Source organism: Garra rufa, chromosome 15 (genome assembly GCF_049309525.1).
Source record: "Garra rufa chromosome 15, GarRuf1.0, whole genome shotgun sequence".
NCBI classification, from domain to species: domain Eukaryota; kingdom Metazoa; phylum Chordata; class Actinopteri; order Cypriniformes; family Cyprinidae; genus Garra; species Garra rufa.
The window spans coordinates 32,811,136-32,824,765 of NC_133375.1; the positions used below are offsets into that span (position 1 = coordinate 32,811,136).

Below are 13,630 nucleotides of genomic sequence, written 5' to 3' on the forward strand. Positions count from 1 at the left end.
GTCTCAGAGTTCATTCTGCCTCAGGGATGAGCTATTATACATAAACCACCTCATTTTGAGAGAAAAAAGCACTTGTGACAACTTCCTCTGTTTATTATTGTCCACAGTGATTACCTTAAGCACTGTATACAGTATAAATATTTAAACTTCATATATTCTGTGTTTGTAGTTCCGTGTGTTCACCGCCCCGTTCCACCGAGTGGAGTTTGCAGACTTCTGGCTGGCTGATCAACTCAATTCCCTGGTCATTGTGCTGTCGGATCTGGAGTATCTGGTCTGTTACTACAGCATGGAGCTGCAGTGGGGAGATCGCAGTGGCTTACTGCCCTCCACATATGGTAATTGATTCAGAGCTATCCTGAAATGTAGTGATTCACGTTTTGACTGACTGAGCCATTCATGTTGAACCGTCCCAATTTCAACATTAGATGTAATTGTAGATGAATGGCCGGTTATGATTAGTCGCTCTTGCACATGAATTAAGATTGCACAGGCAGTGTCAACACAGACAGGAGTTCTTCAGGTTCAGTGGAGTTTATCATGTGAAATGGACCAGGAAATTCAGAACATCAGCCACTGTCTAATGGTGCAGAAATATGTCACACCAGCTCAGGAATATAGGAAAATACTGAGAAAGAAGAAGAGGGAAAGTGAGAAAGTGAGCAACAGAGCTCAACACTATGTTTTTTCCCGCTGGCCTGATATGAGGAACAGTTCAGTTAGTCCTATTCTTTTTTTTTTTTTTATATTCTTAATTATTTTTTTAATAAAGTTTTATACTTTATATGTATACTACCAGTCAAAAGTTTTTGAACTGTAAGATTTTTAATGTTTTTTTAAAGAAGTCTCTTCTGCTCATCAAGCTTGCATTTATTTGATCCAAAGCACAGCAAAAACAGTAAAATTTGGAAATATTTTTACTATTTAAAATGACTGTTTTCTATTTGAACATATTTTAAAATATAATTTACTCCTGTGATTTCAAAGCTGAATTTTTAGCATCATTTACTTCAGTGTTCAGTATCACATGATCCTTCAGAAATCATTCTAATATGCTGAATTGCTGCTCAAAATAACATTTATTATTATGTTGAAAACAGCTGAGTAGAAATTTTTCAGGTTTTTTTGATGAATAGAAAGTTCAGAAGAACAGCATTTATCTGAAATAGAATATTGTAATATTGTAAATGTCTTTATCATTGCTTTTGATCAATTTGAAGAATCCTTTCTAAATAAAAGTATTAATTTCCATAATTTCTTTCCCCCAAAAAATTATAGCCTGCTGACCCAAAGCTTTTGAATGGTGTAGTTTATAAGATTTTTATTTCAGATAAATGCTGCTCTTAGGATCTTTTTATTCATCAAAGAATCCTGACATTTTTTACTAAATATTGATAATAATAATAATGAAAACAGTTTCTTGAACAGCAAAACAGCATATTAGAATGATGTCTGAAGGATCATACAACACTGAAGACTAGAGTAACGATGCTAAAAATACATTCAAATAGAAAACAGTTATTTTAAATGGTAAAAATCTTTCAACATTTTACAGTTTCTGCTGTACTTTGGAACAAATAAATGCAGGCTTGGTGAGCAGAATAGACTTCTTTAAAAAAAAACATAAAAAAATCTTACTGTCCAAAAACTTTTGACTGGTAGTGTATATATTAATAATAATGTTAATAACAAAATATTTTGTATTAGTGTATTATTAGTAGTTGTATTAGTATTCGTAATTAGTATCATTATAGATAATATATCTCTGACAGTTCACACATTTGCTGGAAAGTTATAGCATATTACTCATTACTAATTTGTTTGTTTTATTTACCTCATTACTGATTTATTTATTAAAAAGTGACATTTACAAGATGGTCATAATTTGTGTATTTGCATATTTTGTACAAATATAAAATATATTTCAGTTTATCAAAACTAAATGCATCAGTTTTCAAGAGATTCTAATTGCTGAGCCCCAAACTATTATATAATCATCATTTAGTTTGAAGAAATGCATATAAAAAGTAATGGTTGGGATATGTTTTAATGTTACTCTGCTACAATATTGTAGTATAAGCCTGGAAATATCAATGTGCATTTATAATTTTCTCCTCCTTCATAAGGTGATGAACGGTGTAACACCTACTCTTATGGAGTTCGGGCCATCATCCACTGTCTGCCTGCCTGGCTACGGTTTGTTCAGTGTCTGCGACGTTACCGTGACACACGGAGGGCCTTCCCTCACCTGGTGAATGCTGGGAAATACTCCACCACCTTCTTTGTGGTCACATTTGCCGCCCTCTACAGAACTCATAAAGGTAAAAACAAACAAAGTGCAGTTAAAGGATTAGTTTACTTCCAGAATAAAAACCCACATGTCATCCAAGATGTCTTTCTTTCTTCACTCGAAAAGAAATTAAGTTTTTTTTAAGGAAAATATTTCAGGATTTTTCTCCATATAGTGGACTTTAATAAGGATCAAAGTGTTGAAAATCCAAACTGCAGTTTTAAAGCAGCCTCAAAGGGCTCTACACGATCCCAGCCAAGAAATAAGGGTGTCGCCTAATGAAACGATTGGTCATTTTCTAAAATATAAACATTAATATTAGGGCTGTCAAAAAATGAACGTGTTAATCGTTTTTGCGATCACATAATTTTAAACGGGTAAACTACTGGAAAGTCCAAGGATCGTGAAAGCATTCAAACAGTAAGTTAAAAACAGCGATAATAATGCAGAGAATAATGACCAGATGCCGGTTAATGTCTCTTTTTAGGGTCATTCCAGCTGGAATCATCAAATTTTGGAAAAGTTCCCCACTTGACCTCCTCAGATTTGTCTGAAAAAAATCCATATGATGGGTAATATGCCCAATAGATCATATACAAAATTTCAGATCTCTACTGTGCGTACTGTTTTCACAAAAAATCTGTAAAAAAGTTAGTTTTTTACCCCGTTTTGGCATCACAGTCTGAGTGACCTAGCCTAGAAATCTAGACGCACCCTAGCGGCAGCAAAAATTATTTTGCAGCCAGGTGGGTCTAGACACTCTCAATACGCCTTATTCAGCCCGCTGCCATTTTGAATCGAAAACGAGGCTGTGAGGGGATGTAGACCTATCATTACAAGTCAAATTGAGATCAAAGGAAGTCTGGGTATCAAAAAATATGGTAGTAAATCAACATCTACTTCAGAAATATTACAATATGATTAAAATATTTACTGATGGATCAAAGAATCCAGAATCAGGGCGTGTAGCAGCAGCTGTTTTTATTCCCCATATCAAGCACAGTATCGGGAAAAGAATTACAGATCATGCCTCTGTATACACAGCTGAGGTGATTGGGATTTTAACGGCTCTACAGTGGGTAGAAGAAGTCCATTCAACACGTGTGGTAGTTTGCTCGGATTCATATTCAGCTCTGATGAGTTTAATTAGTGGAAAATCAGCATCTAGGCAAGATCTTATTTGTGAAATCTTACAACATCTCTACAGATTATACAGAATTGGAGTGAACATTTCCTTCTTATGGGTTCCAGCACATGTGGGGGTAGAAGGCAATGAGGAAGTGGACCATGTAGCCAAGGAGTTTCTAAAGCGTGCTGCGATAGATATCAGTATTCCTCTAAGTAAAATGGAAATAAAAGGAATAATTAAATCAGCTTTACATAGAATATGGCAAAAGAACTGGGATAATGAGAAAAAGGGGAGACATTTATATAATATTCAAAATAAAGTGGGGTTTGAGAGAAATACTTATGGAAGTAGAAAGGAGGACTCTATCATTACCAGACTTCGAATAGGGCACTCAGCCCTTAAACACTCATTGTACGCCATAGGTAAAAGCGAATCCGGTAACTGTGCGCAATGTGGTACACCAGAAACTATTGAACATGTACTGATTCAGTGTATGAAGTACAACAGGGAAAGAAAGGACTTTTCAGAATCACTTAGTAACGCAGGAATTAAGGAAATGACAGTATCGAACATATTAAAAAGCACACAGAAAGATTCTAGGATCTGCAAAGTACTAATTTCTTTCCTCAGAGAAACTGGATTGATCCACAGAATATAGATTTATACCGAATTTTTTTTTTTTTTTTTTTTTTTTTTTTTTTTTTTATTATGATTTATTTATTTATCTTTATTATTATTACTATTATTACTATTATTATTTTTCTCGCTAACTCCCAATCAACGCTCCACACTCCTGTCCAGTTGGTGGCAGTAAATGCACCATCTATCTGGTTTGCCAACTGCCATAAAACATTCAAAGAAGAAGAAGAAGAAGAAGAAGAGGCTGTGAGGGATAGCAGTCCAGCAGCGGCCACTGTGGCGCATTGTTGCGTACCGGGATGTAGATCGTATAGCCGTAAAATAATAGGTCATTTCACATTTTTCCACAGGAAAAAGAGCTCCAGAAAACGTGGATTGATCGACAGGACATATAACCTCACTTTCAGGTAACAATATTGCATTTAAGAAAATGACTGTGGAAACTAGCCGGTTGGCTAATTGCTAATTTATAATGCGAGCATGTTTATCTTCCTTTAAACGTTTACGCAGAGCTAACATGTTATGTACTACTACAACAACTAAACTAAATATCTCCATTTTGTATAGATTACAAAGAACACAAGTGCTCAACATTTTACTCAGGATTGTTTTTCAAAAACACTGACTGGAATTAGGACGCTTGAGGAGGGTTCAGCTCCGTCTGTGTTTACCTGGACTCTAAGACCTCACGAAAAGAAAACCTTGCGATTGTAAATGAAAAAGATATTCTTTTTAAATGATGTTTTAAAGATTAACATGTTTAATAGTTTGTGTTAAGAGCCTGCAGTTAGATCGTAAGCCTCTTTCAGACAACATGTTAAGTCATACAAAAAACAGTGGGTTGAAAGTTTATTTTTATGCAAAGCGATCAAAAGATAACATTTATTTATTAGTTTGCCATGTAGTGTTTGATGTCAACCCCTTTTAAAATCGCAAAATGATATTCAGAACATTATTTTTTTGTTTCTGTCTTGCTTTAGACAAGGAAAATGTCATGTTTATCGTAATTTCATAATAAAGGTCGGGAAGACGCTTATGACCTAGCTGCAGGCTCTTAACACAAACCATTAAGCATTTTAATCTATATAACATCATTTGAAAAACTCTGTGTAAGCGTTTAAAGGAAGATAAACATGCTCCCATTAGAAATTAGCAGTCTTTCCACAGTCATTTTCTCAAAAAAATGCAATATTGTTACCTGAAAGTTAGGTTATATGTCCTGTCGAACAATCCACGTTTTCTGGAGCTCTTTGTCCTGTGGAAAAATGTGAAATAACCTATTATTTTACGGCTATACGATCTACATCCCGGTACGCAACAATGCGCCACAGTGGGCGCTGCTGGACTACTATCCCTCACAGCCTCGTTTTCGATTCAAAATGGCAGCGGGCTGAATAAGGCGTATAGACCTTCTAGCTGCAAAAACCCAAATTGGGTCAGGCCAATCACAACGCGTATAGAGTAGGCGGGGCGGGCTTAACATATGACGACAGAGTTGCGACGGCTGCCACTTGAAAAACAAAGAATGGCGGCTGCAGCTGTCGAACAGCGGTCTTTCGAATCGGCTTTGGCCGCGACTCTGGAGGACTTGGAGTTAAGTTTTTCTTTAAGAAACGAGCAAAGAACGGCACTTAAGTCATTTTTAAAAAAGGAAGATGTGTTTGGAGTTTTGCCGACTGGATACGGAAAAAGCTTAATATACCATATATGCTCTGATTGGTTGAAGCGCTATCCTATTGCGTGCATAGGGATTTTGAGAGACAACCGTTTATCCCGCCCCTCGGAGTAAGCCGCGTCTATGGAGAGTTTCCAGACTAAACACCTCAATTTTCAATGTATAAGCATCAAACTTGGTAAATGGTCTGATATGTACCATGTCTTTCACATCCTTTGACATCAGACAAAAATTGAAAAACCTCATTTATACCAATGTTCAGAGCAATATTTCCCATGAATGATACCAGGTGTGAACATGAAACTTTTTTTTTTTTGAAAGAGCATGTTCTTATTGATAAAATATCAAAAAATTAGGATGGGGTTTTGCCTCATGATTTTCTTTAAAAATTATTACAGAAAAATAAGGGCAAAACCCCATCCCAATTTTTGATATTTTATCAATAAGAACATGCTCTTTCAAAAAAAAAAAAAAAAGTTTCATGTTCACATCTAGTGTCATTCATGGGAAATATTGCTCTGAACATTGGTGTAAATGAGGTTTTTCAATTTTTGGACCTTAATATCTCAACATCCATAAGACTCTATTGTCTGATGTCAAAGGATGTGAAAGACATGGTACATATCAGACCATTTACCAAGTTTGATGCTTATACATTGAAAATTGAGGTTTCTATGGACATCTGAAAACCCTTAAAGTAATAGTTTCGAAGAAAAGTAGTGGGCCATCATTCAGGTGTAAATTCAGTAACAATGCTGTGAGTTGTAATTCATGCAGTTCTGGTCTAGGACTCTTAGCCCAGAAAATTTCATGGACCTGGCACAACTAGTTCTGGAGATATTTCAGTCTGAACATGGTCACTCAGACTGTGATGCCAAAACGGGGTAAAAAACAAACGTTTTACAGATTTTTTGTAAAAAAAAAAAACGTATGCACAGTAGAGATCTGAAATTTTGATCTATTGGGCATATTACCCATCACATAGATTTTTTTCAGACAAATCTGAGGGGGTCAGGTGGGGACCATTTGATGATTCCAGCTGGAATGACCCTTTAGCGATTGAATCATGATCGTAATTTAGGATTTTTTTCAGCCACTATTTCATATTACTTTGGTTGTCTAACAACAGAAACACTAAAATATAACAATGGAAACATTTTTGTTGAGAACTTGGCTGCGTCAAATTAAAGTGCGTGGGCACAGAGAGGCAAACAAATGTAATAATAATAAATAATAAATGTCCTGCAAATAAACAGTCATTGAAACAGGCTTGTGTAAGTAAATTGCTCAGTGCAAAGAAAGAGATTCTAATAGACATGAACAAGTTATTTGAAAAACATCTTTGACCTTTGAAACATGTCTAGTCTTCATGCTCTGTGTTGAGTATGGTTTCATTAATAATAAACATACACTTGTTTAAAGCATCCATATTTGTCCATGCCCATGTTGATTAGAGTATTAAAAACTTTTTTAAAAAAAAGTATTAATTTAAGGTACATTTAGAACAAATAAAAATGTGCGATTAGTCACGAGTTAACTCATGACAATCATGTGATTAATCACGATTAAATATATTTTAATCGACTGACAGCCCTAATTTATATACATTTTAACCACAAATTCTTGTCTAAGACTTTACTTATTACGTAATCAGATTACAAAGGTCACACATAGTTAGTTCTTCATCTGTGAACTTCAGGTCAAAAAGGTAGGGTAGAGTAAAAAATGTATTAATTTCTCCTCCAACTTTGAAATAGTCAGACATCGTTTTTTACCTTTTTCTTTGCACTTTCGCTGTGTAAACACTGGGTTGGTACTTCCACCTAAGTTGCATGTGACCTTTTCAACATGACTACGTAATGCGTGAAGCCAAGATGAGCATTTGTCATTAAAAAGTATATACATTTTATTTTTTTTTTGAAAATGACTAATTGTTTCGCTAGATAAGACCCTCATTCCTTGGCTGGGATCGTGTAGAGCCCTTTGAGACTGAAATTTTAGACCTTCAACCCGTTGGCTCCATTTTTTTTTATATACCTAATATATTGTAGTTTTACTGTTCTATAGAAGTTGCTGTTATAATCTAGCAATGACTCTAATGTAAAATGCTCAGTACAAAGAGCACCTGGGTGCCATTGTTTGCCTACAGAAACAGATGAATAGGCAACAAAAGAATGTTTTGAGAAAAGCAGAGAAAGAAAAAAAATGACCCTGAGCCTGCCCTTGTCTGTTAGAGACTTGGTTTATATAGCAACATAAACAGCAACCATCTAGGTTTTATGTTAGAGATGAATTGCACATTTTAGGGACATTTTATAACCTAATAAGAGCTGTATAGGAAACAGGTTGGAATTACATTTATAGATTTAAAAAAGAGCCGCCTTCTTTATAAAAACTCAAACACCACATTTGCATTCAATCACCGTAATTATCCTAGTTTCGGTTTATATGAACTCGAGTTTAAAAGCATGCCATTAAGATTCCAGACATATCCCTTGTCTCTATCTACAATTACCGTCTGATTATTCTGCTACTGAAATCCATCTGAAGTGCGAAGACTGCTGCTCAAACATGTCTCTCGCTGTCTGTCTCACTCTCTCTTATCAAACAGTCAGCCTCCGTGCCTTCCCGTATCTCTTCAGAAAGACAACTTCAGCCCGAATCGATCTCAAAGCGCTCGGCTAAGCCATTTCATCCATTTCATTATTTATATGCGCACGTGGCCGTTTCTGATTATTTTCCTTAAATGTCACTGTTTAAATATCAAGCACGGGTGTATTCTGCTTTAGACTTCAGTGTGTATAAGAAACATCTTTGTATCAGTGATATAGATGAAGTCTGGACCGCAGCCCAGAGCATCTGCCTCTTATGACTAAAAGAGGCCGCATTCAACCCAACACGGCAACCTTGCCACGCATTTGATGCATTCATTAGGATCCGCTCGAGACGTTCCTGGCAGCGGGCCCGTTTAATATGTGAATGCATCAGAAATCACCTCCATCATTTGTGCCCTGATTGAAACTGATGTTCGCTCTAGTAAGCTGCCCAGATAAATGAGTCAGTCTGTGGATTTGATTTATTTTATTTTTCATGTTAACTAATCCCAAAGGAAGGCAACATGTCTGAGCATAATTAATGTTTAAATTAACATAAGTCATGAGACAAACAGGTGTGTGAGATTGAGATCACTGGTAGACATGAAAAGCATTACTGTTTAAAATCTAGAACTTTAATTATTAAAGTCACACCAGCATTATGACTGCAAGTTTTGCATTGTTAAGTGTTTATTTTCTGTCGATAACCTCATTACACCAGCATTCATGTTTTTAGTGCTCTGTTTCATTGTAGAAGTGATTGTAGAAATGGTAGAGGGTCGATATCCTCAAAGATTTCATTTAAACTCTAATGAGAAATGTCGATCTGAGTTTAAGCTTAGCTGAAGAACTCAATGACATCTAACAAGACAGAGCAAAATGCAAACAGATGCTGCTGTGTGAACACTAAAAAACGATTAAAGGGGAGAGAAAATATGAAGCGAGAAGGCGAAAAAGAAAAGAGGAAATAAAGGGAAATGGACTATCCAGAGGAGGTTGAGCTGTAATTGCCTGCCTGTGGCGAAACAGAACAGTGTGAGTCTATCGCTAGAATAATGATGAAGCTCTGAACCACTGAAATATGATTGGATTTTTTTCCCTCTCTCTGTCTCTGTATCAGACCTGGATCTTTGATCAAAACAAACATTTCAGAGGAGAGCCATAGAGATTTGTACATGCACAGGTGTTCGCCTGTGCTGATAGCTTCATTAGGCAGGTTTAAACTGTTTCATGCAGACCACATGTACCTAGGAATACATATGGTCCAGCTGGAGTACACAGGAATGATTGACTATGTAGTCAAATATCACAGCTTGGTTTTAAACTTCACTGTTGTAATGTGTTAACCCCCAGCATGTACATAAATATTACAGTTTAGTACAGATTAATCAGTTAACATACATATTTCAGTGATGCTCTTTTCTTTTCTATTCTATTTATTTATTTTATTTTTTTTATTTTGTCTTGTAGCCGTCATGTTGTCAGGTGCAGAGAGTGACATTCTATTTCCCATTCTGTTTTCTATTACCAAAAACACCTAAATGCTGTCCATTTTGAAAGGATGAAAACCAGTTCTTCTGTGTCTGAGGACTCGGAGGGATTGAGAGGGATTTGTGGTCCTCTGGGAAATGGGTTTGGGTCATCGTGGTTCATGTTTACATAAATCTGCCATTGTGTTAATGAGATTAAACCAAAGTTCAGTGACCAGTAGCAGTTGACCAATATGGGTTTTTTGATGGCCAATGCTGATGCTGATATCTGAAGAGCACTGTGGCAGATGGCCTGTATTTACATAGTTCAATATAATGATGACAAATTTGATTTGATAGAATATTTACTTAAAATTCATTGAAAATAGAAATTTGTATCATCAGTTGACAAGGGCTTTGTAACTGATACAGTGAGAAACTAACATTCCTATTCATTGGCAAATGCTGTTGTGCCCAAATTTACCGTATTTTGCATTTTGCATTTTGCATCTGATATATATCCATGTATCTTATTGCAAGCAAACATATTATGGGCCAGTGTATTTTAATGTATATTACTGTTCAAAAATGTAGGTGTCAGTAAGATTTTTGTTTTTGAAAGAGGTATTTTATGCTCATGATGGCTGCATTTATTTGATAAAAAAATACAGTGAAAACAGTAATATTGTGAAATATTGCATTTTAAAATAACTTTTCTATTTAAATATCCGTAATAATAACTGCTGTGCTGTTTAATAGTTTTGTAGAGGCCGCTGTACCTTTTTTTAAGAAACAGAACAGCATTTATTTAATTTTAAAAAAGTGTTTATTTTTGCTAATTTGTGTCATTGCTGAATATACAGTTGAGGTCAAAAGTTTACATACACCTTGCAGAATCTGGAAAGTGTTAATTATTTTACCAAAATAAGAGGGATCATACGAAATGTATGCTATTTTTATTTAGTACTGACCTGAATAAGGTATTTCAAATAAAAGATGTTTACATATTTTCCACAAAAGAAAATAATAGTTGCATTTATAAAAATGACTACGTTCAAAAGTTTACATACAATTGTTTTTTAATAATGTGTTGTCATTTGTTGTTGTTGTTTTTGTTTAGTGATAGCTGTTCATGAGTCTCTTGTTTGTCCTGAACTACCTGCTGTTATTTAGAAAAATCCTTCAGGTCCCACTAATTCTTTGTTTTTTTTCTGCATTTTTCTGTATTTAAACTCTTTCAGACAATGAATGATTTTGAGATTCATCTTTTCACACTGAGGACAACTGAGGTTTAACTGCTCATTGATGTTTCAGAAGGTAACACAACGCATTAGGAGCCATTTGAATTTGAAGATCAGTGTAAACTTGTCTTCTGGGAAACACATAAGTATCTTCTGTAGCTTCTGAAGGGCAGTACTAAATTAAATAAAAAAATATGATATTTAGGCAAAATAAGAAAAATATACACATCTTCATTCTGTTCAAAAGTTTTCACCCCCGGCTCTCAATGCATCTCATTTTCTTCTGAAGCATCAGTGAGCATTTGAACCTTCTATAATAGTTGTATATAAGTCCCTCAGCATAAAAGGATGCATCTCAAAATCATACAGTCATTGTTGCTAAAAAAACAAACAAAGAATTTGTGGGACCTGAACGGATTTTCTGAAGAACAGCGGGTTTTTAGTGTTTCATGACCATTTTCCAACCTCAAGCTATATTTGCTCCTGTACTTTTAAGACTTCTATAGGTAAATGTCTATAGGTTTTTGTAGATTATGTAGTTTTGGTAAGCTTGAGGAAAAGGTTTTGTCAAAGTGCAAGAATAGTACTTTGTCATGTGCATTAAATATAGAAAGACTGAAAATCAGTCCAGGCTTCTCCAGATTGCCTCTGGTCTGTGTGAAGAGATTAGACTTGCATTGTACTCTTAAAGAGTCTTATTGGGTGAACATCTGGATTTCTGGGTAATCTAGGGACACCATATTCAACATGGCCACTCATAGATCAGGGCTGAAATAGGATGTACAAGGCTATTATGTGTTCTGGTGAAAAATGTCCTCCGCTGGTTTCCTGGCGCCTGGATGGCAGCGTGTGAAAGCCTTTATTAAGACTGATGGGCCTGTTCCAGATTCAGCCCCGTCTGCTGTCTGAGGCCTTAGAGATTTAACCATTCACTGACCTGAGACCTGCCCTGTTCCACTATCTGATAAATGTCTCGCCCCCTAACTTACATTGATGCTCTAATATTGTAGTGCAGGATGGGATTGTATTGCCCTTGTGCAAAATGCCTGTTTTTTTTTTTCTTGTTTTTTTTTGGCATGGTTCCATCTGTTCTCCCATGTCTCATCAATACTAGCTGTTAATTTCTTTTCCCATACAGCTTTTATCCTCTGCCTTTCAACAGATTATATGTAGCTACTTCAGGGTTATTTATGTTTAAGGGTTGTACTATCAGTAATATTGATCTCACTTGCAGGAGAAAATAGTTGCTGATCCCATTACATGTAGTTTGTTTTAAATAAGCTTTCTATTGATGTATGGTTTGTTAGGACAGTATTTGTCCGAGACACAACAATTTGAAAATCTGGAATCTGAGGATGCAAAAAAAATCTAAATGTTGAGAAAAATTGCCTTTAAAATTGTCCAAATGAAGTTCTTAGCATTCTTGGCTATTGCTTCAAATATATCTATGCTACTTATGACTGGCTTTGTGGTGCAGGGTCACATATTGTCATATCGCCCAGCCCTAGCTGCATGTGTCTGATCAAAAATGCAGTTAATGCACTTCAAAACAGTTTAAAAGAATTTCTGGTCTTTGTATCATTGTTTTTATTAATACAAAAATATTATTATATGACATAGTAATTGGACATTGAATGACCTAAATGAATAACCACAGACACAATAGCACTGGTAATGCAAACAGTGGTCTCAAACAAAAACAAAATATGTTGTATCTGGAATCCAACTGTTTCCTGTTTGAAGTGTGGATGGATGGTAAACAGTCTCCCTCTAGTGGACAAAGTGGTAATATCAAATTCACTTCCTCTGTTTCAGATCAGAAACATACCGACTCGGAGGTGTTTTTCTACATGCTGATCCTGTCTTCAGTTGTCAGTTCACTCTACACGCTGATCTGGGACCTAAAGATGGACTGGGGCCTTTTCGACCGCAACGCCGGCGAGCATACCTTCTTGAGAGAGGAGATAGTTTATCCACATAAAGTAAGATATGTTAGAAAATAATAAACCATCTTAATAAGATATAGTAAAATATGTTGCGTAGTGGTCAAAGATCTGCTCTGGTAAGCACAATGTTGTAGGTTCAAACCTTACAAGGAGCAAAGAGAAGTAATTCCATTAATCAAGTTGTTTGCCGCTCTTAAGCTGGTTTAGTTGGTGCCCAAAACCAATTGGAAATCAGCAAACCAGCTTAGGTTGGTTTAAAAAGGTCTCATTTTAAACAGGGAAATTTATCTGTTACTACCAGTTCTCATGATGTCTTTTCCTGTTCCTTTTAGGCCTACTACTACTGTGCCATTATAGAAGATGTGATCCTGCGCTTCGCCTGGACACTGCAGATCTCTCTGACTTCCATGACTGCCATTCCTTCCATCGAGGATATTGTGGTTACCATTTTAGCTCCTCTGGAAGTGTTTAGGTGAGATGATCGTGTAAAACAAGGATTCACAATATCTTCATCAGCTGAATCCCTTTGAGCTAAAATATTCACTTAAAATAACTCCTAAGAGTTTAAAGGGATAGTTCACCCAAAAAATGAAAATTCTGTCATTAATTACTCACCCACATGTTGTTCTGAACTCGCAAGACCTTTG

The 13,630-nt window shown here is 35.8% G+C and overlaps 1 protein-coding gene across 1 annotated transcript in view; it reads left to right on the forward strand.

The window, feature by feature from the left end:
• LOC141287724 (xenotropic and polytropic retrovirus receptor 1 homolog) overlaps positions 1-13,630 on the forward strand; it is a 34,990-nt gene that overhangs the window by 15,358 nt on the left and 6,002 nt on the right. Inside the window, exons 9-12 of the mRNA XM_073819860.1 lie at positions 170-338; positions 2,127-2,321; positions 12,853-13,019; positions 13,316-13,455. Of these exons, the coding sequence (XP_073675961.1) occupies positions 170-338; positions 2,127-2,321; positions 12,853-13,019; positions 13,316-13,455 (671 nt within the window). The remainder of the gene's footprint in view (positions 1-169; positions 339-2,126; positions 2,322-12,852; positions 13,020-13,315; positions 13,456-13,630) is intronic.